This window comes from Somniosus microcephalus, chromosome 6, assembly GCF_052327205.1.
Source record: "Somniosus microcephalus isolate GS21.2 chromosome 6, FLI_Smic_1.0, whole genome shotgun sequence".
Classification (NCBI taxonomy): Eukaryota; Metazoa; Chordata; class Chondrichthyes; order Squaliformes; family Somniosidae; genus Somniosus; species Somniosus microcephalus.
Window position 1 is genome coordinate 46,344,518 of NC_140992.1, and position 26,812 is coordinate 46,371,329.

Genomic DNA, 26,812 nt, shown 5'->3' on the forward strand with positions numbered 1-26,812 from the left:
CAGCTGTCAGATTGATGGTTTGGGGAAAAATAGCAACTGCAAACCCAAGCTTTTGACAGAGGCCAAGGCATCCAAATTAAAAACCTTAATGACGGCACTCAAATATACAAAAGGCAATTTTTTAGGTCAGTTTAATCTTGTTATTGTGAAATATGTATTTTTTTTTTAGTTAGAAACTTTCCCGACCTCCTCAGTTCTAATTTGTTCCTGTTTTACTTTGAGCTAATCAAGTATGATGCCTAAATGTGACACACAGGAAGTATCAATTTTTTAAGTATAGATAGCTATATATTAAATATACTTAACTACCAGTAGATACCCTGTGGTGTTACTCGTGGTGTGTCAGAGGATTTTTATAACAGTAGGGATGTTATGTTATGCAATGCACAATTTATTATCAGGGCCATTGATTTACAGGGACTATATAAGTCATTCTTTTTTTCTTGCATGAGATTTGATATTTTTACTGGTGGTTTGGGGAACAAATTTTAGAACTCTGGCCATTTTTCCATGAAATCTATGTCAGTGGCCTTGATTATTATTACATGTTCCTTCCCCTAGGTATTTAATTTTTAGCTCTCACCTTGTTTAAAGTCCAGGATACACACGAAGATGTAGGCAATATGCAGCAGATTGGAGGTAGACCTGTGGTGTTTAGCTGTAATGGGGAGATGGAATTAAAGAATTTTGTAGCATTAATATTGTTTTTTGGGATGTGGTAGTGTTGGGGTGGTTCTGGGTACTGCAAAGGGAAACCTGGGTTTGGTAGCACTGGGGAAGGGTGGAATGTGGAGATTGGCTTATGGAATCATTCCTGTTGGCTGTCAGGAATGGATGGGTTATCCCAGTGTTTGGCAGAACTATATTGCAACAATGATTGCCAAATCTATGGACATTGGCGAAATACCGATTTCTGTCAGCACTGTTGTCCCAGAATATGGCAGCACTTTGGAGGATGTGGAAATCTGGAGCACTGAAATAAGGATGAAGTTCCATCAGTATTGGGGGCAGGAGTCACTGTCTGGAAACACTGGGGACTAGCGGTCTATGGGCATTGCAGGGAAGTACGAATGTCTGGGAACATTCGAGGGAGGTACTAGGGGCAGAAGGTCCCAGGATGTTAATGCACTGGGAGGTTGACAGAGTAGGTAGCATTGGGTGGGGGGCGGGGGTGGGGAGTCTGGTTATTCAGGAGACTGAGCAATAGGGTTTTAGAACCAGGAGAGGGTCCTTTTTAGTACTGAAGAGGGAGTGATCAGTCTGATGGCACTAGAAGGAGGAGGGCTCATGGTCTGGCAGAATGTGACTCAATTTGTGTGTGTCTCTTTCTCTATATCAGTCTGTCTTTCTGTTACTCTTTCCCTCTCTCTCAATTTCTTTCTGTCAGATGTTAGCTTGGGGTTCCAGAATGAAGCTGATTTTTAAGTGCAAAATCCACTGTTATTGCATTTGCTGATTGCTTTTTAGTATACAGTTGACAAATACAGTATTTTGAGTAGTTTTGTGCTTAAAACTGGCTTTAGGCTGGGACTTAGACTGACACCTCAGGATCTTGTGGGAATTGTGAAGACACAAGGAAGCAGAGAGTTACAGAAAGGCAAGAAGAAATAGTAAGCAAGAGAGTCAAGATATAAACAGATATATAGAGATGACAATGAGAGAAAGTGCATGAGAAGCATACAGAGAGCAAAAGAGGAAGACAGAAAGAGTGAAAAACAAACAGAGGGAGGTAGGGAGAAAGAAAGAATGAATGAGAGAGTACAAGACCAGCAGAAACATAATTTTGCAAAGAGGCAGACACAATATTGTTTAGTCAATGAGCAATGCCAAAGGAAATCAACTGGTATTTAATGAAGAGATAGCATATGTAACAACACTGTAGAAGTGCATGTACACTGCTGCTCACTAACACAGGCATCAGGCACTGTGGGGTTAATTTCATAACACAGAAACGGTTTGGAGATACCAGTTTATGGTTACGCATCAACTAATGAATCCTTATATAACCACCCCTTGAGACCACCACTGGGAGATGCCATCATTTGGATGTGTTCTAGTGAGTTTGCAATGAGTCTGGGGGATATTATACTACACTTATGGGAGCGGATCTATAAAAACCACAGCAGAGCACCATTGCCAGAAAATTCAATGAAATGGTGTGTGAGACACAATCCTTTGTAGGTGACTCATGACCCAAGTTCTGACATGAGTCAAAAGCCCAGCCTAAGCAAAATGAACAGCTAAAAGAGAACATTTTCAGGAGTGAATGTAATCATGGTTACCAAGGGAAAAACCTCTCTAAACAGTTACAGCGATCTGTGAGCTACTTTGTATGAGAGAAAATAAGAAATCTCTCTAGTATGGCAATGTTGTCTAAAGCTAGTTTTACATGAAATGAGTGCCGTCGACTACAGATGTTCAGCTCTGTTGTCTTCAACTTCACTCTGTAGTAAAAACGACTCGACCTCTAGAGATCCAAAAGTATTGGAACTCCACATTTTCACGGATCTTGCAAGCTGTTGTTGGGCTATAGTTAAAATTAACAGTGGCTCATCAACCCTGGAAAAGCAAGTTTTACACTCACTAACCGGTATGGACCTTTCCCAGACATTTAGATAGTCAGATATTTAGTCAGAACGATGACTTCAGAATAGCTATGCAGTAAAAACATGGCAGTTTCTACAGCAATCCGGACTCAGTTAGTATTTCAGAGCCACTTCACGCAATGGTCCTGCAGTATGAATGAGCTATAGATAGTTGTGTGACAAAGTCCAGCTCAAGTCATTAAAAAAAACTGAATCCAGTATAACAGGAGACTAAACTTGTAATGAGACGCATCCACAATATTACTGGAAAGAGACAGCTGCTGACAGCAGGGACTAAAACATACCTACAGTTGGATGCCTTGCAGCCTCAATGTGTGGACAGCCAGAATGCTGGCAGATGCTGTATGCATCATTTACATTAGCTGAAAGTTTTTTTTTTAAAGAGTTGATGACCTATTGGGTTCTTCTCCCTTTCCCCGCTCCCATGGGCTTGGTGTCATCTGGTCTTACTGTGTAAAATTTGCATGAAATACATTTATAAATCAAACTTGTCTTTTCTCCTCTTTTGTTCAAAGAAATGCTAGTTTCCTATCTCTGTTCCTAGTTTGTTTGTGAATCAGTTGTGAAATTCAACAACTTGTATTTAAAAGTTTGAGACAAAGCACTGGACACTGGAATGCAACCAAAGTCACGGCTTGTCTGACAGCTGATGGAAGGCGATTCTGGAATGGTCCAGGCAAAGGCCCTTTTTTCTTTCCTGACGTGCATTACCATACTCAGCTGACATGCTGACAGCGGCATTGCTCCATATCCTCTCTCTTTTTTTGGAGAATGAATGGCAGGGGAAATTCCTGATTAACTCCACAATATAGTGGCTGGCCTGTGGCAGCAAATTCCTGATGACAAGGATGTGGCCATTCAGCTGTAGAAAATCGTAGCACTGACCTCAAACTGCTTTCACAAGCAGATGTTTACCTGATAACTTCAATTTAAGTTTCAAATAAATTTCTTCATTGATTTTGGTATTTGCTTCTTAAAAGATAAACACACTCTTTGCAAAGTATGTCTTTCTTGGACAGTTTTATAAATTACTCTCAACACTTAATTAGAGTGGATGAGAGGGATGCCTCATTTCTCTTTGTTATAAATTAAGCTTTCAGTAATCCTAAACAAAAAGCTGAAATCTGGAAGCTATAGGATTTGGTAGCAGGATTATGGTCTCTCAGATAATGATGTGCAGTCAGCAGAACCAAAGCTGTATTTTAATTCAAATCAGCTGGTAAACAAACCATTGACATGTTTGTGGATGACAGCAACTGAGTCCCGTGGAAGTGTCTTAACAGCAAAATTATTATTATTTTTTCTGTCAAAGACAACTACTGAATAATAGACATGTCCCTTACTCCACATGGTACTGCATCCATTCTGCTTTTATGTAGGATGCTAGTAATGATACAGCCCTTCGTATTGTTCAATTAACCCTTTCCTGGCTCCAGTAGCTTTGGTTTCTGCAAAGGATGGGAACATGAGAAGTGCTCAGCTTCTTCCATGCCCCATTTTGTTCAATGAATAATGTATATTGTTGTACAGATCCATACGTTCCTCCAATTCTAAGTATATAATCAGTCTTCAACATTCAGTGAATGTCCCTCACTGCTAGATGAAAGTTCAGTGCTCAAATTGTGCTAAGCCATTACATTTCTGATCTTAAGGTTTTCTAATGAATTGGCTATAGTTTGTAAAATCTCTCTTTTATCCTAACTACGTGTTTTCAATTTCTAATATGTGTTTACCAGGTTGTGTAGTAAACAGCATTTGTCTGAATGAGAAGTGGTAAACATATTCAGAATTCTGAAGTAGCATGAATGCATACTGATTATCTTTTTGGAAGATGCATTGTGTCTGATTACTTTGGTTTACAAGGTCATTGCACTCTCAATTGTTGGAGTGAATAAACACTATTGTTCAGGGCAAGCAATTCTTTATACCTTCTCAAGACACAAAAGCAATTTGTCATTATCAAAGAATAATTGTTGCTTTTGCTTTTTTGATATGTTTGAGTGTTTGCTAGCTAAGCAAGGAAAACATGTATAGTGCAGAAATTAAGAAGTCAGTGGTGTTGCTGCTATCAATTTTTTTACAAAAGGGTTTCAATAATGTTGTGTACTTTGAAGAACTAACAGTAAAGGGTGCTTGGTCAGAAATTTACAGTGAAATCAAAATGCAAAACACAATTTTAAAAATGTTTTAGATGTACTCATTCCGCACAGGACTATTTTCTAAAAACATGCCTGTCGATGTAATACTAAAGTTGGTTAGTTGAAGTGTTATCTTAATAAAGATCCATATTCCATTTCCAAATCTCATAGTGTTGACATAAGTTCATGTTACTGGTAATTAACTTTGGTGGTACATCTAAGGCTTATGTAACTTTATAAGTATGCTACATTTTGTGGTTTACTGTTATTAAACTTTAATTCTCATAAAACTTCAGAGTCCATATACATCAGTCAAATTGAAGTTCATACATTTAAGAGTAAAATGAATTGTAATATATACAGAACTACAAATAAAACCCAATCAACTATAAAACAGGTTTATATTACTCATTTTGTTCATAACTATTAATGTATTTGTGTTATTATACTGTATTAAAGTCAATAATGTAAACTTTTTTAATGTTCTTTGCCTCCAATTTTCTCCCCTTCCTTCTTCAGAAACTTCAGTGCAGTACTGAGGGATTGCTGTACTACCGAAGGTGCCGTCTTTTGGATGAGATATTAAACTGAGGCTCCATCTGCCCTTGCAGGTGGCCGTAAAAGATCCCATGGCACTATTCAAAGATGAGCATGTGTGTTCTCCAGTGTCCTGGCCAAAATTTATCCCTCAACCAACATAACCAAAGCAGATTAACTTGTCAATCATCTCCCTGCTGTTTGTGGGACCTTGCTGTTTGCAAATGGTTACTGCAGCTCCCTACATTACAACAGTGACTTCACTTCAAAAGTACTTAATTGGCTGTGAAGCTCTTTGGGACATCCTGGGGTCATGAAAGGTACTATAGAAATCCAATTTCTTTCTTTCCTTTTTTATCCTCACATGAAGGCACTGAAGGTACAGTACTACCGGTGCTGACCACCGTCTGGTACATCACCCAAGTGACCATTCTTCATGTGTAAGCATAGATGGGAAGCATCAGCAAGCTATTTGATGGGGGGCATCACAGCAAAGCCTGACCCTGTCTTCACCTGACATTTACGCACATGCCTTTTACAGCTGGAGGTCACTGAATAGCAATTAGAAAAGAGAACCCTGGCTGATTTGTTCCACTCCCCAACCTCGGGCACTAAGGTCACTACTGGAAAATGTATGATATTGTTAATTTATTTAAATTTAGTACTGTTAAATGCAACAAGATTGAAGTAAAAATCCAAATGGCCAATTTTGTCCCAGTGACTCGTACCACCAAGTTTCTCAGACAGTATCTAAGCGGAGAGCTTGGTCTTTAGTAGTTAGTTGTTTTAAATAAAATGTGAGCAATTATTTGAAGGTGCAGCAGAGATTAACTACACCACTGAGTGCATTAAGGCACTTTAGTGGAGTTAAGTGTTTTGTTAGACAGCGATGTAATTTATTGAAGTGCATGGACAAACTTTCTATGAACTTTTCTCACTATCTGGGTTTATGTCTGTTGAAAAGCAAAAAAGCTTTGCTATTCATGGCTTCAGGTGTTCCCTCATCTGGAGCAGATTGCTTGCAGCATGGTGGTGAACCTAAAGCATTATTTGGACCTTAATCCCCTCCAAACCGGAAGGAGAAGGATTTATAGGGATCAGCAAAGCTTTGGATTCTGATTCCTCAAATTCAGAATTAATCGAAACTGTCAGTACAGAAAAGAAACTCAACTAAAAAAGATGACGATTTTTTAAAAAAATAGAAAAATGGGAAAAACAAGTACCATTAAAACCAATGAGAAGCTGCAGTGTGACCAACCAGCTACCAGAGATCAGCAGTGCACACCACCAGGGAGTGGAGCATTCTGCACTTTATAAACCTGAAACAAGTGTAAACAAAGTTTGTTAAACAGCTTGTGAAACAGATCATTGATTTTGGTTCCTGGAGGCGCGTTACCCTTAGATCACTAGGTCACAACCAAGACTTGCAGACAAAAACTCCAGATCACCACAGAGATTGAATACACATGTATATAGACCACCATGGCGATCAGGTGAACAAATGGCACTAGACCACCAGGAAGACTGGGTACAAACATACCCAGTGGATTGTTGGGGGGGTTTGGATATTTGTGTAACACTGTTGCTCCCTGTCAGCTCCTATTATGAGAAGCTCACAATTAGGCATGGTGATGTGCTTCCCTTTGGCTTGTTAGCGGGCAACATGACACCTTACACCATACATGGGCAGAAGGAGATAATGTGGTGTTGCACTTTGCAGCGCAGATAAAGACAAACAAAATGGCAGCATTTATTTTGAGATTGGTGTGGCACTCTCTGTTAATCTATGATCATCTATCTGTGCCATCTGAGTGACTTAAAAGTGCACCATCTGGAGCCTTCCTGAAGGCTCAATGGGACAATTTTTGCATAAGGTAGTCTGTTTACAAATGTAGAATTGACACTGGGTTGCCCTCACTCAGTACATCTCGCAGGCTGCTAGAAAAAGAATCCAACAGTCAGTGAACCTATAGACTGTTGGCAGGTCCAGGGAAATGATAGGCTCCCTGAACTGGTCAGTTTTTTAAGTTTTTAGCACTCATACTGTGATGTTGAAACAAGTGTTAATGTTACAGCAATAAAGTTGTTAAAATTTCAGGAGTAGCTTTAGTATTGCAATATTCAGGAAAACTATTCGGGTGCCATTGCTAGTGGCACTGGAGCAGAACAGACGCTGGGGGGAGGTTGTCAGATAATCAGGCAGAGATCGATCTCACTGGATCTGCATCAATTCCCTACCACCTACAAACTTTTAATTGGGTCTTGAGACAGGCAATAGACAGATCTAGCACCCAAAACTGGGCAATAACTACAACCCTGCCAATGGTCGCCCACATCCCAAGAACAACTTTAAAAAATTTTAAATTCTTATCATCATCCCTTCTTGTCTTTGCCCCACCCTATCTTTGCAATCTCCTTCAGCCCGCTATACCCTCCCAAACACACCATTCCTCAGTCTGGTCTTCTGCTTAGCCTTCTCCTTTCACCCCAGCATGGCAGGCTTTTCAGCCAACTTCGTCCTAGACTCTGGAACTCTGTAAATCTATCCAGGACATTTCTTTAGGTTAAAAGTGACTTGTTGTAATCCCTATGGCTCAGCTGCACATCAGGCATTGCATTGCACTAAACCATTGAAATATGAGTTACAGTACTTCCAACTTTGAAAACTTACAAATGATTTATTGGGCAGGATTTTGCTCTCATCATGAACGAACGGCGCCAGCCGTTCATTACACTTGTACTTGCCTGCAGACTTTCTATGGGATTTTGCACTGGAATTTACTCTAATTAGAAAGCCATTTCAGCGCAACACCCTCTACAGGGGATCTGGGACCTGTGTGAACAGGGCAAGCAACTGTGTATCTCCTTAACCAATCAGATTGAAGAGTTGTTGCTGAGCCATGCAGAGTCTGAATTAGGAAGTGTAAGTTAGAATATTTAATTTAATGTCAAATCAGGTACAGAAAGTGAAATAAAGAAAGGTGGGATTGCGAGAGAGAGACAAAAGAGACACAGATAATTTTTTTTTAATAATTTAAATTTGTTTTTTAAAATCTCCAACAATAATTAACATCTGAAGTAATGAGATTCCACACTTGTAAAAGTTAATTTTCAGTACCAGAGAGGTTATTTGCAGTAATTAAGACTTATCACGCCATTAAAAATGTACTTACACTGGAATAGACAAGCCCTAACTTTTTCTGGTGAGTTTAGTGGGTATCTATCACGTAAGTACAGCAACTTCACGCCCTTCTATGTGTTTCAATGCCGAGTCTCTGGGCGAGATACAGCACTGCTTTTGGAGGAGCAAAGCAACTCGGACAGCAACTTCTTGATTTCTGCGTTTAATTGCACATGTGCAGTCGCTATAGGTTGCTTTCCGATTTACACTTTAATAATGATGAGCACTATTAGCCTCACTGTTATTTCTACAGCAAAATCTTGCTCATTGAATGTTTACCAAACTGAATTTTAGTAAAAAGAAATTGACGAGTCGTTTCCCTTCTTCAGACTGTTGAGCCATGATTATACAAAGAATTGATGTTAGATCCCTCCTTCACTATATCAAACCTGTTCAGCCAGATTAATAGTGTTTCCCAATTATACCCAATACGTTCAATAGAGAAGTTCAATATTGAATTTTTGCTGGTTTAAAAATGTATTGATGTAGTATTTTACCTTTTTTTTGATTAAAATGTAAATGACAACACCTGACAGCAGGTAAAGAAGGGATTGTTACAATGTGGGTTTGGGAGGCGAGTTTAAGCAGAACAGAGGATGTGCCAGGTGCCGATGAGCTGTTTCACTATTGCACTGCCAGGTTATATTGGCATTTGTCCAAATTGGTGCCATCGTGAATCCAACCCCAGAAGTCTGTTTATTTTTTCCGAGCTACAGTTTGGCACCTGTGATTCAGGTTGATTATACTGGATATCAGAGGTCGTATTGAGGTCAGTTCAGTGCCAAACCAATCTCCATGTGTCATTTTAACCATGGTATTAGTCCCTTTGGAAACCAGCTTTAAATGGGTCTGTATGTGTGCAAAAAATACTGAAATGTAACCTGGGCAATGAAGCACTTTTATTAAAGTTCAGTGGAGCCCCTGTGCTTTTTATGGTTGGATTTATTTGATTAACAATAAATCTTGTTGACTTGTGTTATCAGCACCAGTGTTTAGAGAGGTTCATTTTTAAAAAAATTTAAAGACAGCAAGTTGTAAGTAAATTATGCCTCAATAGATTTACAGTGGCATTTATGTTTTTGTACTTTATTTCTTGCTATAACACTTAGCATTCAAAAAACAACCCTTCTAAAAAACCTTCTCTATCAATGTTCTCTTTGTGGGGCCAGTTTTGTAAGCATCACTGACTTTTCCAGTGTATTTGTTGTGAGGACATGGCTGGGTAATTGAGCTGAGGGTAAAAGGGTTACTAGTCACTGGCTTTGATACCATCGCTCTGTCTTATTGCTACTATCCTTGGAACTTCTAACATGTGTTCAATGTTTTTATTTTATTTGCATTTAGTAAATGATAAAATAACTCTTTTATGGGGACAGAGTTGTGCCAAGTGTGTCAATCATCGTCATGCCACTGCTATAGCTCACTTGGCTAGTGTGAGACAGTTCTTTGGTCCTTTTATTGAATGGTCTTTATTATGTTAAAGGTGCTATATAAATACAAGTTATTGTTGTTCATCATTGCACCTGTCTTGGCCTCTCGGTGCCCAACTGTCCCCCTGTTCTATATTTGGCATTGGGTGCAGTTTATGTTGACCTATTACTATTACTACTGCTGCTATCACCATTTGTGGAAGAGGTTACAGAGAAAGAGAAGGGCGTGGCCATGAAGGGACTTAAGGACGAGGATGAGAATTTTAAATTTCAGGTACTGGGTAACTGGGAGCTCATGAAGGTCAGCAAGGACAGGGGTGCTAGGTGAGCAGGACTTGCTATGGGATAAGACTGGGGCAGCAGAGTTTTTGATGAGTTAAAGTTTATGGAGGGTGGAGAATGGGAGGGTTGGCCTGGAGAATATGAGGATAGTGAAGTCTGGAGGTGAGAAAGGCATAGATTTCAACATCAGACCACAGTGTAAATTTGAAAGTTTAAATGTAGATTAGAAAAGTTTAGTGAAACTCATGTGTAACATTAACACTAAAAGAAAATACTGCAGATGCTGGAAATCAGAAATAAAAACAGAAAATGCTGGAGATACTCAGCAGGTCAGGCAGCATCTGTGAAGAGAGAAAAAGAGTTAACGTTTCAGGTCAATGACCTTTCGTCAGAACTGGGATCACTAACTGGATTCTAACATTGTTAGATACTGGGGTAGATATTGACTGTAGGCGGGTTTCAGGTGGCCAGCTGGTGAGACGGAAAGCCCAGTCCATTTTGAAGGCAAGGTCTGGTTAGCATGGGTTTGGCAAGCTGCAGGCTGAAGACAAGCATCTCAGGACAGCCTGCCCAGGTTGGTTTTGTGGAGCCCCTGTCGTGCCAAAAGTAAATTACAATTTACCTGCTGGGCAGCACTGAGGCTGGAGCACCGGCTGATACTTTGCGGTCTGTGCAAGGCAAAATGATCTACCCAGTACTGTCCTAAAATCGTTTTTGGGGTCCTATGTTCATCATATCCTGGGATGAAGGGGTTGACGTATGACAAAACGTTGAGCAGGTTGGGCCTATACTCATTGGAGTTTAGAAGAATGAGAGGTGATCTTATTGAAACATATAAGATTCTGAGGGGAATTGACAGGGTAGACACAGAGAGGATGTTTCCCCTAGTGAGGGTATCTAGAACTAGGGGTATCGTTTCAGAATAAAGGGTCCCCCATTTAAGACGGAGATGAGGAGGAATTTCTTCTCTGAGGGTCGTGCATCTTTGGAATTCTCTACCCCAGAGAGCTGTGGAGGCGGAGTCATTGAATATATTCATGGCGGAGATTGACAGACATTTGAACTACCAGGGAGTCAAGGGGTACGGGGAGAGAGCGGGAAAGTTGTGTTGAGGACAAGATTGGATCGGCCATGATCTTATTGAATGGCGGAGCAGGCTCGAGGGGCCGATTGACCTACTCCTGCTCCTGTTTCTTATGTTCTTATGTTCATATTTGCATATTAAAAGGACCCACCACCTGACTCAGGCAGGCTCTCCAGCTGCCCAGCGTTGGGAAAGAGAGAGATAGTTGCACCACTGGCGGGAATGATTACGGAAGTCATACCCCATAATGTTCGGGGCGATACTTCCCTGTTTATGCTGGACAGAAGGCCTCAAAATCTCCCCCACTATTTCAGAAAATGTTCCTTTTTACAACAAATCACCTCATAGCCACTGTCGGGATCAAAAGAAGTCACAACAAATCACAGACACTGTAACCAGTGGCAACCTGTAACTTGGGGGCTAATACCAAGAAAAGAAGTTTAAAATTAAATACAAACTGTGGGTGTAATTACAGTCTGAACAAGCCCCAAGGAGAGATAATAAAACACAGCAAAAGAATTCTAACAATAAATTTGATGTGTGAGATTTTACTTTTTGCTTTTGTTTTCAAAACATCCATAGCTCTTTACTGACAGTTTCAATCAGATTGGTTAGTGTTTACAGGGTGCTGGCTTCCCACATTTACAATACTGAAATGAGTGACATTAGCCCAATGGACCCATATCATTCTGAATCTACAATACCATGGATTCTCCAGCTGGTTTTTACACTGTGGAGAGTGCAGCCAACAGAGTGAGAACTACTCATCTTGCTTTGGCTATGGTCCTGTAGGGAGAAAGTGTCTTAGACTAACAGCAAGTAGAATAAGTTAAAAAATATTGCACGGAGAAATTACTATATTATTAAGAGTACATTCGTTGAATTAGATATAGGGCATAATGCAATTAAATATTTCATGATATCCCTGCCAGGCTTCATTGCAACAACAACAACAACAGTAACTTGTATTTATATAGCGTCTTTAACGTAGTAAACCATCCCAAGGCACTTCACAGGAGCGTTCTCAAACCATGTTTGATACCGAGCCACATAAAGAGATATTAGGGCAGATGACCAAAAGCTTGGTTAAAGAGAAAGGTTTTCAGGAGTGTCGTAAAGGAGGAAAGAGAGGTAGAGAGGTGGAGATGTTTAGGGAGGGAATCTAAGAGCTTAAGGGCTTGGCAGCTGAAGGCACGGCCACCAATGTTGGAGCGATTAAAATCGGGGATGCTCAAGAGGCCAGAATTGGAGGAGTACAGATATCTGAGGGTTGTAGGGCTGTAGGAGGTTACAGAGATAGGGAGGGGTGAGGCCATGGAGGGATTTGAAAACAAGGATGAGGATTTTAAAATCGAGGCGTTGCTTAACTGGGAGCCAATGTAGGTCAGCGAGCACAGGGGTAATGGGGGAACAGGACTTGGTGTGAGTTAAAACATGGGCAGCAGAGTTTTGGATGACCTCGAGTTTTCAGAGGGTAGAATGTGGGAGGCCAGCCAGGAGTGCGTTGGAATAGTCAAGTCTAGAGATAACAAAGGCATGGATGAAGGTTTCAGCAGCAGATGAGTGGAGGCAGGGGCGGAATCGGGCGATGTTACGGAGGTGGAAATAGGCAGTCTTAGTGATGGTTTGCTATGTGGCTGGATGCTCATCTTGGGGTCAAATATGACACCAAAGTTGCGAACAATCTGGTTCAGCCTTGGACAGTTGCCAGGGAGAGAGATGGAGTCGTGGCTAGGGAACGGAGTTTGTGGTGGGGACTGAAGACAATGGCTTTAGTCTTCCCAATATGTAGTTGGAGGAAATTTCTGCTCATCCAGTACTGAATGTCGGACAAGCAATCAGACAATTTAGAGACAGCGGAGTTGTCAAGAGAAAAGGTGGTGAGGTAGAGCTGGGTGTCGTCAGCATTCATGTGGAAACTGACACTGTGTTTTCGGATGATGTCACCAAGAGGCAGCATGTAGATTCAAAACAGGAGGGGGCCCAAGGATAGATCCTTGGGGATACCAGAGGTAACGGTGCGGGAGCAGGAAGAGAAGCCATTGCAAGTGATTCTCTGGCTACGACTGGATAGGTAAGAATGCAAATGAAATGAAATTGGTTTGTATGGATTCCAAAAAACAATTAACCTCCTGGATTTTGTCACTGCCATGTGCAAAGAAAAGCTATGGGATAATATTAAGGCCATTTAGACCAGGGTTTCTCAACCTTTTTGCTTCTGAAGCCCCCCTCCTGTGTTATAAAAAATCCATGGACCCACCTGTAACACAAAACAAGTATTTTTTCTGTATAAAATTAGTTATACAACTAAACATATATATTTATTATTTTTGTTTTACTTACTTAATTATCATGAAGTTGAGACTGAGGTTGGTAGAGTTCTACTTAAGTTAGTAGACTATCACTGAGGTTGATAGAGTTATACTGAAGTTAATACACAGTCACGAAGGTTGGTAAAGATTCACTGGAGCCGATGGAGTGCTGATGAGACCGATGGTGTTGAGGGCCGTACCAGCTTTCGCTTCTCCCCTTGTTGGTTACTAACGAGCTGAGCGGAACGCACCCGCTGAGACTGGACGCCATCTCCTTGGCAACACGGCGGACCAGTGACCATGAGCCTCTGGGGCCAAGTGACGGTTTCCAGCTCCTCACGATCTGTGTGGGGGGCCGGAGACTAAAGTGTTTCTGTGCTGGTGTTGATCGGTGACTTGTGGGTGAGAGGTGAAACTTTGTGCCCTGGATACTGCAACTTTCGGGGATCGGCATTACATCAACTTTAAATTGTCTGCGCGTTGGAGACAGGGAGCCACTGGCGGACCCCTTCAAACCTTCCCGTGGACCCCTGCTTTAGACAGTTCTGCGCTCCTTCACCCAGTACCCAAAACGGTGCTGCAGCTTCCAAACTGCAGCAGCTCAATATGCCACCAGCTGGAAATTAGAATGGCCAATCAGAAATTAGCTGGCAGTTTCAATTCTCAGCAAAATACTTGATGTCTGTGACACGACACCGGAGCAAAATGGAGTTTAGAAGCTAACAGGAACAAACTCATTTCACAGAATATGAATTGTTTATATCAGTCAAATAGTTTTAAAAATATAAAGATGCCATTTTCAGAATGCAGCAACATTATCTATCCAGAAGAGTGGAATTATTCACAAACCATAATTTTCAGAAAAAAGTGATTAAAATGTCTAAATTTCACTGAATCCCATGGGACTGCAAGAATGCATTAACAGCCTTCAAAGGTGGCAAGAAATATTTACTTAAGTACTCAAATGACTAAAGTACACAGAAGAGGCTCAGTTCCACCGAAGAACATTTTTGCATGGTTGGAGGAAACCATCTCAAAGCATTTCAACTTAGTCCCTGAAGAGGAAACCTTAGTCTCAGAGTCCCAACAGACTGGTAAGTATAATTTTTGTCTCTCGTAAATAATCACTCAGGTACAATAACTATAATTGAAAACAGTGGGCATAATGCATACGTTAAGAAGTATAATAATAACAGATTGAAAAGTAATGAGAAAATAAGTAAATCAGTGATGAGAAAAGGCCATTTAGCCTATTAAAGCTCTTCCTTACAGTAACTAACTCTTCCCTTATGGCATCTAATTTTATATTAATAGGAAAATGTATTGCACTTTTCAGAATGCAATTTTTAAATATTCAAGAGCTCTGTGAAATAAATTATATCCTTTTTGTCTCCACAGAGAAGCTATTTTCGTCTAGCTCGATTGCATTCATCCAGAAAGTCATACCCAAAGTTCAGGACAGAAACAAGTCACAGGAAGTTGGGAAATCCACTGGTGAGAAGTCAACAGCCACTGCACAGTTGTTAACCCGGAAGGGAGTACATAATATGCTACCCGATGGCTGGAGCTGTATTACCTGTCACCAGATCCACCCAGGATCTTCTCTGAGGTAACACAAACATGCAGGAGGGTCCAATGCAGAACTTAAGGTAGCATATCAGCAGCAGAAGGCAACTGCTGACTTTTGGGTCACAACTTCTCCCCTCACAATATCTCAGAGCCTTGTAGAGGAGGAATGCCTGCTTCAGCAGGCCATTGACAATCTCTGTCAGTGTGCAATCTGATAACACACTGACATGGTGAGACCAAACAGTATTATGCAATTGGAGTAGTAACAGTTTGGTCGAATAGACTAGTTCATGTGTAGCAGTCTGCTGTGAAACCAGCCATGCTCCTTTGTATTGCACTAGGATATATCCATTGAAAGCTCTCAGTTTTCTGAAGGCATTTCTTCTGAGGTTAGTATCTACCTTCCTGTAGCTGAGATGGCTCCCTCCAATCCAAAATACCACACTGGGATGTATCTTTCAATGGACAGCCCTTCCAAAGCTCAACCATCCATTTCTGAAATCAGTAAATAAAAATAATCAAATATTAGTCCTGTAGTCATGTATGTACTACCAAAATTGATTTTACAATATTGTTTTTTCTTCACTGTTCATCTTTGTGTAATGTGTGTGCTAAATTAGTATAGTATTGCAGACATTGGAGTTACTATTTTTGTGTATATGATTTAGTCATTTAAGGCTACTATTTTAGACAATTAATTAGACATTACATTTATGCTCAATATTGATATTTTGCAGCCTGTAATATTTTCTAGCTGTTGAAGTAAAAGCCAATTATTTTTCTCATTTATGCATTCAGTGTCATCTTTGCCCACTCGACACAAATCTTTCAGCCCCATTTTATAATTAGAGTTGATTCTTCAATATGTTGTCTGTTCACCATCCTGGATGTAACCAGATTGTTCAGTCACATGTGACATTCTTTTGCTTTCCAGGTCCTCTTCTCATGCATATATTAATGTTGAGGGTGTTTTGGCTTGTGCCAGTTCAAACCGTGCTATTAGGCATATTTAACATGTTAGTATCAACATAGTGTTTGAAAAATTGCACTCAAGTTAATATGTTTTAATGTTGTGCCAATTTATTTTTTGATGCTCTTAATTAATCATCAAACCCACTCCTTCCGCAGAGTTTCTATACTTTGCCCTCAAGATATTTAACTCATTTATTAATCTCTTAATGAATAACCAGATGTACAACTTTGAAAAAGATAGAACTGTGAAATTTCTCACTAACCCAAAGTAATCTTAAGTGACTCAGAGATATCAAACATTACAACCTTCAGTCAATTGACCAGTTGCATTCCACAATTGACTATTTAATTGCCCCAGCAGCATACAGCTATCATGTTCTGTCAAGTACTTGATCATCTTAGCTTGTTCTTATCCTTATAACTTTTTATCCAATTCTTAACCTGATATTTAGCCAGCTCTTTTTTTATGGGGAATAACATTCTAATTTCTAATTTTCCTTGGGGAGTGTTAAGAAGGAAAGGCTAGGAGGAATGCTTTATGTGAAAAATAGCCCCCTCGTATCTTTAAAAAGTCTACATATAAAACAGTATTTACTACCTTCTATAGCATATTTTAATTGTTACCAATTATTTTAGCTCCCATGGAGACCCACCATTAGATAAAATCATAAGAATTAGGAGCAGGAGTAGGCCATACAGCCCCTCAAGCCTGCTCTGCCATTCAATAACATCATGGCTGATCTTCGACCTCAACTCCACTTTCCCGCCGAATCTCCATATCCCTTGATTCCCCTAAAGTCCAAAGATCTATCTATCTCAGCCTTGAATATACTCAAAGACTCAGCATCCACAGCCCTTTGGGGCAGAGAATTCCAAAGATTCACAACCCTCTGAGTGAAGAAGTTCCTCCTCATCTCAGTCTTAAATGGCCGACCCCTTATCCTGAGACTGTGGCCCCTAGTCCTAAACTTTCCAGACAGATGAAACAACCTCTCAGCAACTACCCTGTCAATCCCCATCAGAATCTTATATGTTTCAATGCGATCACCTCTCATTCTTCTAAACTCCAGAGAGTATAGGCCCAATCTACTCAATCTCTCCTCATAGGACAACCCTCTCATCCCAGGGATCAATCTAATAAACCTTCGTCGCAGTGCCTCCAAGGCAAATATGTCCTTCCTCAGATAAGGAGACCAAAACTGTGCACAGTACTCCTGGTGCAGTCTCACCTGTACAAAGCCCTGTACAATTGTAATAAGACTTCCTTATTCTTGTACTCCAACCCCCTTGCAATAAAGGCCAACATGCCATTTGCCTTCCTAATGGCTTGCTGCTGTACCTGCATGCTAAGTTTCTGTGTTTCCTGTACAAGAACATCTAAATCTCTCTAAACACCAACATTTAATAGATTCTCACCATTTAAAAAATATTCCGTTTTTCTATTCTTCCGACCAAAGTGAATAACCTCACATTTCCCCACATTATACTCCATCTGCCATTTTATTGCCCATTCACTTAACCGGTTTATATTTCCTTTGCCGGCTCTTTGAGTCTTCCTCACAGCTTACTTTCCCACCTAGCTTTGCATCAGCAGCAAACTTGGATACATTGCACTTAGTCCCTTCATCCAAGTCACCAGTATAGATTGTAAATAGCTGAGGCCCAAGCACTGATCCTTGCGGCACCCCACTAGTCACAGCCTGCTAACCAGAAAATGACCCGTTTATCCCTACTCTGTTTTCTGTCCATTAACCAATCCTCTATCAATGCTAATATATTACCCCCAACCCCGTGAGCCCTAATCTATCTTAACAACCTTTTATGTGGCACCTTATTGATGCCTTTTGGAAATCCAAATATACTACATCCAATGGTTCCCCTTTATCTTCCCTGTTAGTTACATCCTCAAAGAACTCTAATAAATTTGTTAAACACGATTTTCCTTTCATAAAACCATGTTGACTTTGCCTATTCATATTATGATTTTTTTAAGTGCCTTGCTACCAGTTCCTTAATAATGGATTCCAGCATTTTCCCAATGACTGATGTCAGGCTAACTGGCCTGTAGATCCCTGTTTTCTCTCTCCCTCCTTTCTTGAATAGCGGGGTTACTCTTACTACCTTCCAATTTGCTGGGACCATTCGGGAATCTAGGGAATTTGGGGAAGATCACAATCAATGCAGCCACCTCTTTTAGAACCCTAGGATATAGGCCATCATGGGGATTTATCGACTTTTACTCCCATTAGTTTCTCAAGTAGCTTTTCTCTACTGATATTAATTACTTTAAGTTCCTCACTCTCATTCGCCCCTTGGTTCCTCACTATTTTTGGTATGCTTTGTGGCTCTTCTCCAGTTAAAATGGTTGTGACACCTCCCCACACTCTTCGCCAGTGGTAAAAACCCTTTCTAATGTTGTAGCGAGACTTTTCATCTACACTAGGAAGCAGAGGGAATCAATCCGGTCTGGATTTCCAACTCATTCATAGTCAATGGTGAGGTAAAATGACTCATAACTATTGACTGGTATAATTTAGCTAGGATGATAATTAATCTCACATTCAGGCAAGTTTTTTAGATGAGTGGTTTGAACACAACTTTAATTTCCACATGTCTGAATTTAATATAAACTTTAATTTTAATATTGAAAATAATTGGATATGAAAGAGACTTACAGCTGGGAGTTACATACATCTAAGTTGCATGGCAGAGTTTAACCTTTGTTTACTCAATTGAGGCTGGATTATACTTATATTTTTCCATAAAGGCTCATTGGCGTGCTAAAACTATTTTATTCACTCTTTCTTATTTGCGTGATTATTCATTGTATCCAAAAATTCTGAAATACTGTTTTTTGTAAAGAAAATTAAACAGCTTTCCTTAGGGGGAAAATAAACCTGTTCAGTACAAGGCAATGCTGTCTGTTGCAATGTAAAAGGATCAAGTTATTTGATCAATTTCACATATGTATTCATACATGGGATTCATTTAGTCAGAGCTTTGCATAAATATTTTTGATGGTGTACAGGACTCAGCAGGAACAGTAACTGTGAATGTGTACAACCTGAGCCATACATGAGTTTCAGCTTGTTTGGTACCAGCTTTACATTTAGAAGGGAACACTAAAAAATAGTGGAAGCGATAAGAGGCGTATAGTTTGTCAGGTGTTTCACTATTCACCATATTTTTTATCAACGCAAACATACTGGAACACAGATGCGATCTGTCTACAGAAGCACTACAATTTCAGTGTCAGAAATGAAACTGACTTCCTGCCTTTGGGAATTAGCATTGATGACACTGGTATAACACAAATACTTGGATATCTGGAAAAAGGTTTTTTTTTCCTTTTTGCAGCAGTCTTCTGGTTGGTTCACGATGTTCTCCTGGACAAACAGCTAGACAGTGATCAGAAAATGCAAGAGATAACTCAACCCACCCATTCACCAAGCTGCCTATTTGATATTTTTAGTACTAACAACACCCACTGGTGATGCAAAGAGTACTTGAAAGCATTGAATGACCAGTGTAGTAAAGGTTACTTAATTTAAGCTTTACTGAGGAGTTAATGCAGAGAAAGCTCATCAGTGTTGCTGACTAGCATCGCATGCAATATATGATGTTCCAGCTGCAAAGATACTCACTCTAATGAATAACATTAATCCATAAAATTGAAAAATAAGTTGAAAAATCAAAATTTGATATTGATGTTTTGTGTGAGCTTGGTGTAGTAGGCATTGCAGTTTAGTTTCTGATTCTATTGCACATTATGGACTGAAGAACATAGATTGATTATAACCATCATGAACTGTTCCTGCTTCTCGCCGACCCTTGCTGGTGTCATTCTGGTTTGGCGTCTAGGTTGTGCATCCATAATGCATCACATAATGATGGGTTAGTGTATTACATTAACATGCTGTTACATTATGAGATGATCCATGTATGCTTCCCAAAATAATTGTTAAAATATTTTGTAAAGCCAGTTCAACTGTCCCAAGTACATATTTCACTTCTGGTACAGCCAGAACAGAACTGGAAACATTCCTCTTTTTGGCCTCCAGAAGCTAATTAAACCTTAATGATGCAGCACCATTTTGTTGAGTAAAAGTAACTTCACAATGTCTAGTAACTTAAAGTACCTCATCGTTTACCTACTTTATTGATTTCCGTAGGTTACTGATAACAATTGAATGGTGACATGAACAGAAAAAAAATCAAAAAGGTATAAAATTAAAGTTCTCATTTGATTTTTCCGTTTCAGATAGATTTTAGTTAACAGGAATAAGACTTAACCTATAATGTATACATACGAAAAAGCAGCTCAATATGTTCCCTCATTCATCTCTTTTATTTATTTGCATGTTCATTATTTTGCATTTATAACAAGAAAACAAAGAAAGAGAGAATTTATAACACAAATTTATTACTAAATTCATGCTGATAGCATGACCAAATCATACATTGGCACCTCTAGTCTGTTGTCATCCAAACCCACAGATGGTGGTGGTCTGTTTCCAGATTTAAGCAATTGGACATGTACTTGAAAAGGACTCATTTTCAGGGTTATGGGGAATGGGGCGGTAGTTTGCATGGACGGAGTTGTCAAGGGTTGTTTTTTGAGGAGAGGGGTGATGATGGCAGAATTGAAGGAGTACCTGAGGAGAGACAACCGTTAACAATATTAGTTAACATGGGAGCCAACATGGGAGTTGGGTGGTCAGCAGTTTAGTGGGAATAGGGTCGAGGGAGCAGAAAGTGGGTCTCATGGACAAGATGAGCATGGCGAGGTCAAGAGGGGAGATCGGAGAGAAACCGGAGAAAGATGTGAGTTCAGAGCTAGAGGAAGTTTGGCCTGGTGGGCTAGGGGAAGGGAAGGGAAGTAGCAGAGGCAGCTGATCGGATGGTCTCAATCTTAGAGACAAAGATGTCCATGAGCTCCTCGCACTTGTTGTTGGAGGTGAGGGTGGAGGAGACAGGGGAGAGGGGTTTAGGAAGAAGGTTAGCAGTAGAGAATAGTAGCCAGAGGTTATCTTTGCATTCCAGAATAATCCTGGATTAGTGAGCAGTTTTGGCAGACAAGAGTAGGACCCGATAATGCGGTGAATGGCTAAACCAGTTATCCGCCATATCCGTTCAAGTCTGCGGCCCTTGTACTTGAGGGAGCAAAGATGAGGGCTGTACCAGGGGGAACGGCCAGGGTGAGAGAGAGTAATGGTTTTAATAGGGACTATGGCATCAAAGGTGGTGGTGAGGGTGTGGTTGAGCAGATTGGTAGCTGTAGAAATGTCATGGTGAATGGAAGGCCAAAGGCTGGACAGTTGAGATTTCGCAAGTGCAGTTGTAAGAGAGTTGGGAAGAGAGAATTTTCCAGGGGCAGACACAGAAGGAAGTAGGCTTGGGTGGGGGAAGGGGGATGTGGGTGGAGAGCGATACAAGGAAGTGGTCAGAGATGGCCTTATCTGTGACTGACACAGTGGGGGTAGTGAGGCCACATGAGATGGCAAGGTCAAGGGAGTGGCCGTGAATATGGTCTGGGAAATTTACATGGAGGGAGGATAGGAGGCTAGTGAACTCAGAGGAGAGAGAGCATGATGAATTGAGATGGAGGTTGCAATCACCGAGGATGAGAAGTCGTTCGGTGCAGAGGCTGTGGGAGGAAAACAGTGAAGATATCTTGATGATAACATTTTTCGCGTACTTGAGTGGGCGGCAGAGTACGAGAATTTTAAATGAGAGGTGAGAGGGGTAGAACAAGGTGAGATGCTCAAAGGAGGAGAAAGTGCCAGAGGATTAGGGGGACAGACCAAGGTGTGATTTGGTGATGAGCCACACCGCCACCATGGCGGTCTGAGCGGGGCAAGTGGTGGAATGTATAGCCAGGCGGGGAGGCTTCTTTTAAGGGTAAGGTGTCATCACCCTTCAGCCAAGTTTCCGTCAGGGCCATGATGTCGATGCAATCATCCGGGATAAGCTCATGGATGGCAAGGACCTTGTTCACAAGTGAACGGACATTCTGGTGGGAGATGCGGAGAGGGTCGGTGATGGCTAATCCAGTGCCAGCATCCACAGGGTCAGCGCTTGGAGGGGTGAGTTGGACGGGGAGGAGATTGTCAAGGTTAGCCCCCCATGGGCGGGAAGGTCGGTGAGAAAGTAGGATAGGATAGTTGGGGTTGCTACTCGTGAGGAGACAGCGATGAGTGCCATGGTGGGCTCTTTGGAGGATGCAAGAGAGGCACAGAGGGAAGCTGTAGGCTTATCTAAGAGGGAGTCAAGCCTGGGACGGCAGCAGGAGAGTAGGAAAGTCAAAGAGCAATGAAGGATTGGAGTAGGGATTTGGGAGGGCAGAGTATCCGAGAGGGGAGAGGCGAAAGGTGGCATGGCAACAGGAGAGGGATAGAGAGAAGAGAAAGAAGTGAAAATAGAAGTGTACAGAACGGCAGCCAAAATGCACATGCAAATGGACACAGGGGAAAACTCAAGTTACATAGGCCTGGTTATGTAGCAATTATAGAGATGCAGAAAGAATCAGAGGATGATCCATTAACTACACCACAGATGAAACAATTTGAGAGCAAAACTAAATGATGAGTATAGCTTTAGTGAGAACTTGTGTCAGACCAAAGTGTTCAAGAGCACAGTTCTAGACATGCATAATGTAGGCATACAAGGCCACCAGTGACATGAACATACTGAAAACCATACTCGTGATCATTGGTTAGTCCAGAACTTTCAAGATGATGGATAATTTGGGAATTAGTAGCAGCTTCTATAACTTTAGAATGTACTAATGTAAGGATAATGTGACGGTAGTAAGAGGTAGTACCTTTCTGAGGGATTGGGTAAATATGAACAAATTTACAAGGAAAAGAAAAACTGATTGAGAAAATGGCATAAGATGGGGATAAATTTGAAGACACACATCTTGAGGGTCATGGGAAGGATGCTGTCAGGACCATAGCTCTTATTGGAGTCCAGAGAGTAGACAAGCTGACAGACCTGACAGAGATAAAACTTGATGTTGTTCATAACAGAATGGAACATTGGAGGGAGGTTTTTTGGCAAGGTATCACAATTTGAGTTGAAAGATAAAAGTGAGCCAAAAAGGACAGCTTTATCTGTAGCAGAGCTAGCAACTGCACCTTCGGTATAGAAGAGGATGGGAAGGAGGATTCACAGAAGTTACAAGAATTAGCGTTGGCAAGGAACCAGATGAAGCAGCTGCTGAGAGACAGGAAGATAATAGTGGATGCTTCTTTTCCATTTAGGAGCTTTAATCAAGGATTTACAGAAGTTGCAAGTAAACATAAAATTGGCCCAGAATGCTTTGAATTGATCAAGATGCCAAGTACAATATGCATTTTTATGAGACATAGCAGAGCAGCAAATATGATTGAAGCAAGATACAGTATCAGATCAACAGAAAAGGAAGAGTGGAGTATGAAACCTTGTGTGCCAGCTAAAATAATATAATTTACTTCACTGGCACAAATAACAGGGTCACGAGAGTAAAGGTAGAAGTTTGACCAAGGTGGAGCAACAAAGAATTTTTGAAGACTATCCCAGTCGCCTGAATTACAGTGCCAAATAATGTTGGACTGGATCATAGATTGTGATTTGTTCCAGAGAATTCTGCAGGAGACAGCTATGAGACATTGGTCAAGAGGCAAATGGTGAGGAGACAGATACAGTGTAAGAATTAGGATTGGAAGTGAGGAAAATAGCTAGCAGATTATTTGAGTGAGTGAGTTAATCAGAGATATGGGATAAGCTGATGGACGAATTGCTCAAGATCATCAGGGCAGTAAAAGATTCAGCCTGGTCAGTCCAAGAGAAGTGGACCAATTACTGATGATGAGTTCAGAAGAGGTGGATTCACATTTGCGTGCCAAAAAGCTGAAAAGTGCTCGAGATTTAGCAAGGTTCAGAGTGATAGGCATAGCAGATTAATTTAATATGATAAAGGAGAGAGGAATAATGCACAAGAAAGTATGAAACGATGAAAGACCATTTGGCCTATCAAGCCTTTCCTTCCACAGACTATGTTGTAACATGTGTCTATTTATTGTCCTGAGAAAAGGTCCTGCAAGGTTTCTGCCTTCTCCAGTTCCGAGAATTTCTGTCTAAGCTTACATCCCAGTGTATTCATTCTTGACAAGTTAGCTTCCTTGGCATGCCTTTTCCATAGTATCAGCAATTCAGGAACCATCATGCTCTACACAGCAGTTGATCACCTTTGCTGATAATTATATTTATATCTCTTAAACCCATGCCTCGCCAGGACAAAAGAATAGGCGCACTGTTAAATACAAAGGAATAAATAAACATATGGGCGCTGTAGTCAATACAAAAAAATCTTGAAAAAACACATAGGTTCAGTGAAAACTATGAATGAAATGGGGGAAAAGCAGATGGATGCTGTGACAGACGGAGCTGCTTCTCCAACACTGTATGTCATAAGTCAAAGGTCAAATCTCAGGAGTGTTGGAAAAGTCAATCTGAAACACGAGGAAATTTGTATTTAAACCTTGCGTTTACAAAAAATTCAATTTACCATTCAATTCTGATCTCAATCTTCTTGTCTTCTGTACCTAACGACACATCAGGCAACCCATTTCTTCCACTGCTTTACATCCAAATTGTGCTCTGGGTTGTTTCCGTAACAGAGTCCCTTTTTATGTGGATAGGCTGTAAGCCTGACTCACAACTCCCTACCAGGAGAACCGGCTAGATGTGATGGGGGTCTCTACTCCGCTCTCATCAGACATGAGTACCCTGCTGGATGTTAACCCAGTAATCAGAGGCTAAGAATCTCATCTCTCCTTACCAGGATTGTCTTGACTAGGTATCGAACCCTTAACCATCTGACTCAGAGCTGGGAATTCTACTACTGAACCAAGGCTCATTCCTCTGATATCAATAACCTACTAAAAACAATACTTGCATTTATATAACATCTTATCACGAACTTGTGACGTCCTAAAGTGCTTTATATCCAATGAATTACAGAAGTAGATTATTTTAAATAATTGTTGATACACTTTAAGCTCTGGTGCACAGCTTGTAGATTCATACACATTTTTATGCATCTGGCTGGGGTGGGGATGATTTCTGTACTTACGATCAAAAGTTAAAGGTTGCATTTTGGCAACATTGTGGACAGTACAATGTTTACAATTGCATTCTCTTTTTCTCTACCAGTTGAAACTCCTTTAGTTCAGAAATGTGATCTTAGTGCATTCTGTATAGGTCAAAGTTCAATTCTTAAGTTTTCCTGTGATCTGGGCAACACCAAGAAACACAATATTTAAAAACTGGCTGAATTCAAACGTACATCTAATGAATTGTATGATGGCCACTCATGGAAAATGGCTGTTGCTGTGTACCAAATGAATGTGCCACAAAGGTCAGCATACTACAACCATTAATGTCCTAGTTAAGTAACGTTCAATCATTTGTACCATGTGGGAGTACCATCACCACAAAGACAGCAGCGGTTCAGGAAGAAGACCCACCACCACCTCAGAGCAACTAAGGATGATCAATAAATGCAGTCTTGCCAGCGTCACCTACATCCCAAGAAATAAACAAAAACATTGGTTGCAATTTGATTTAGATTATGTCACTGCTGTTACTTTGTCACAACAACATAGTAACTTCTGTGCCATGGTCAGGAAGTTGCAGCAGAAATTGCAGCAAATGCATACACAATGAATTTCTATTATAATCACATTGTGATCGTCAACCAAAAAAATGATCAGGGAAAAAGTGACAGCAATACTTTTTTTGTTCCAATATGACTTTTTTTGGTGACGCATCCAGGTTGAGCAATTTTGTAATACAGCTACCCAAAGATAAATCAATTGCCCTTTGCAGTGAGTGCTGTTGCAGTTTTATAGAGATTCCGATTGTGTTGCCATTCCAGGGTACTGTTGCTATTTGCATCAAATTGAATAGCAAGAAATTAGTACATTTATGTGAAGGCAGCAGATGAAAATTATAATGGCCCGGATATTACGGGGCCTATGACGATGTATGCACAGTGTACGCCATCCTAAGTGCCCTGCAAGCCCTGGGTTTCCATGTGCGATGTGCATGCGCGAAAACCCGGAACTTACGATTTGTCAAGTTTCTCCTTGACAGATTGCACCCATCCACTGGAAATTGACTTTCGCTGGCGCAGAGTTGGGCTATTTACCCAACTACTGCCCAGCGAATACCCACCAAACCCTTACACCTGGTAAAAGCAGGCGTAATGCCTTCTTTTGCCAGCGTAAGGGTTTAAATAAATGTTTAAAACTTTTTTTAATGATTTAAACATTCATTTACATTTAAAATTAGTTTAGGACAATTTTGTCCCGGTTAAAAATGTTTAAATTTATTTTTCAAAAAGTAAATTTTTATTTTAAATGTTTATTAAATGGCATTTTAATTAATTTTGAACCTGTGATGATTTATTTTTATTTCAGTGTTGTGAAATTGTATTTTTTAAGTGATTTTTATTATGCTTATGGGGATTCTGTACGTAAATGGAATCCCCCATAAGCATCATAGGAATCCCCCTTTGTCATTGGTTGGCCTGGCCCACGGGATCCCAGGGACGCTTGTGAACCGCATGCGCCCCTGGGATTCATGGGCCTTTACGCAGGTGTATGCCTTCAGGCCCAGGACCGTAAGAGTCCGAAGCTCCAGAGGCAGCAGGTA

The 26,812-nt window shown here is 40.6% G+C and overlaps 1 protein-coding gene across 1 annotated transcript in view; it reads left to right on the forward strand.

Moving 5' to 3' along the window:
- The first annotated feature begins 9,966 nt into the window (after positions 1 to 9,966).
- Positions 9,967 to 26,812, forward strand: part of LOC147115672 (uncharacterized) — a 34,515-nt gene continuing 17,669 nt past the window's right edge. The window contains exons 1-2 of the mRNA XM_085990136.1: positions 9,967 to 14,664; positions 14,969 to 15,179. Coding sequence (XP_085846262.1) covers positions 14,535 to 14,664; positions 14,969 to 15,179 — 341 coding nt within the window. The 5' untranslated portion in view covers positions 9,967 to 14,534. The remainder of the gene's footprint in view (positions 14,665 to 14,968; positions 15,180 to 26,812) is intronic.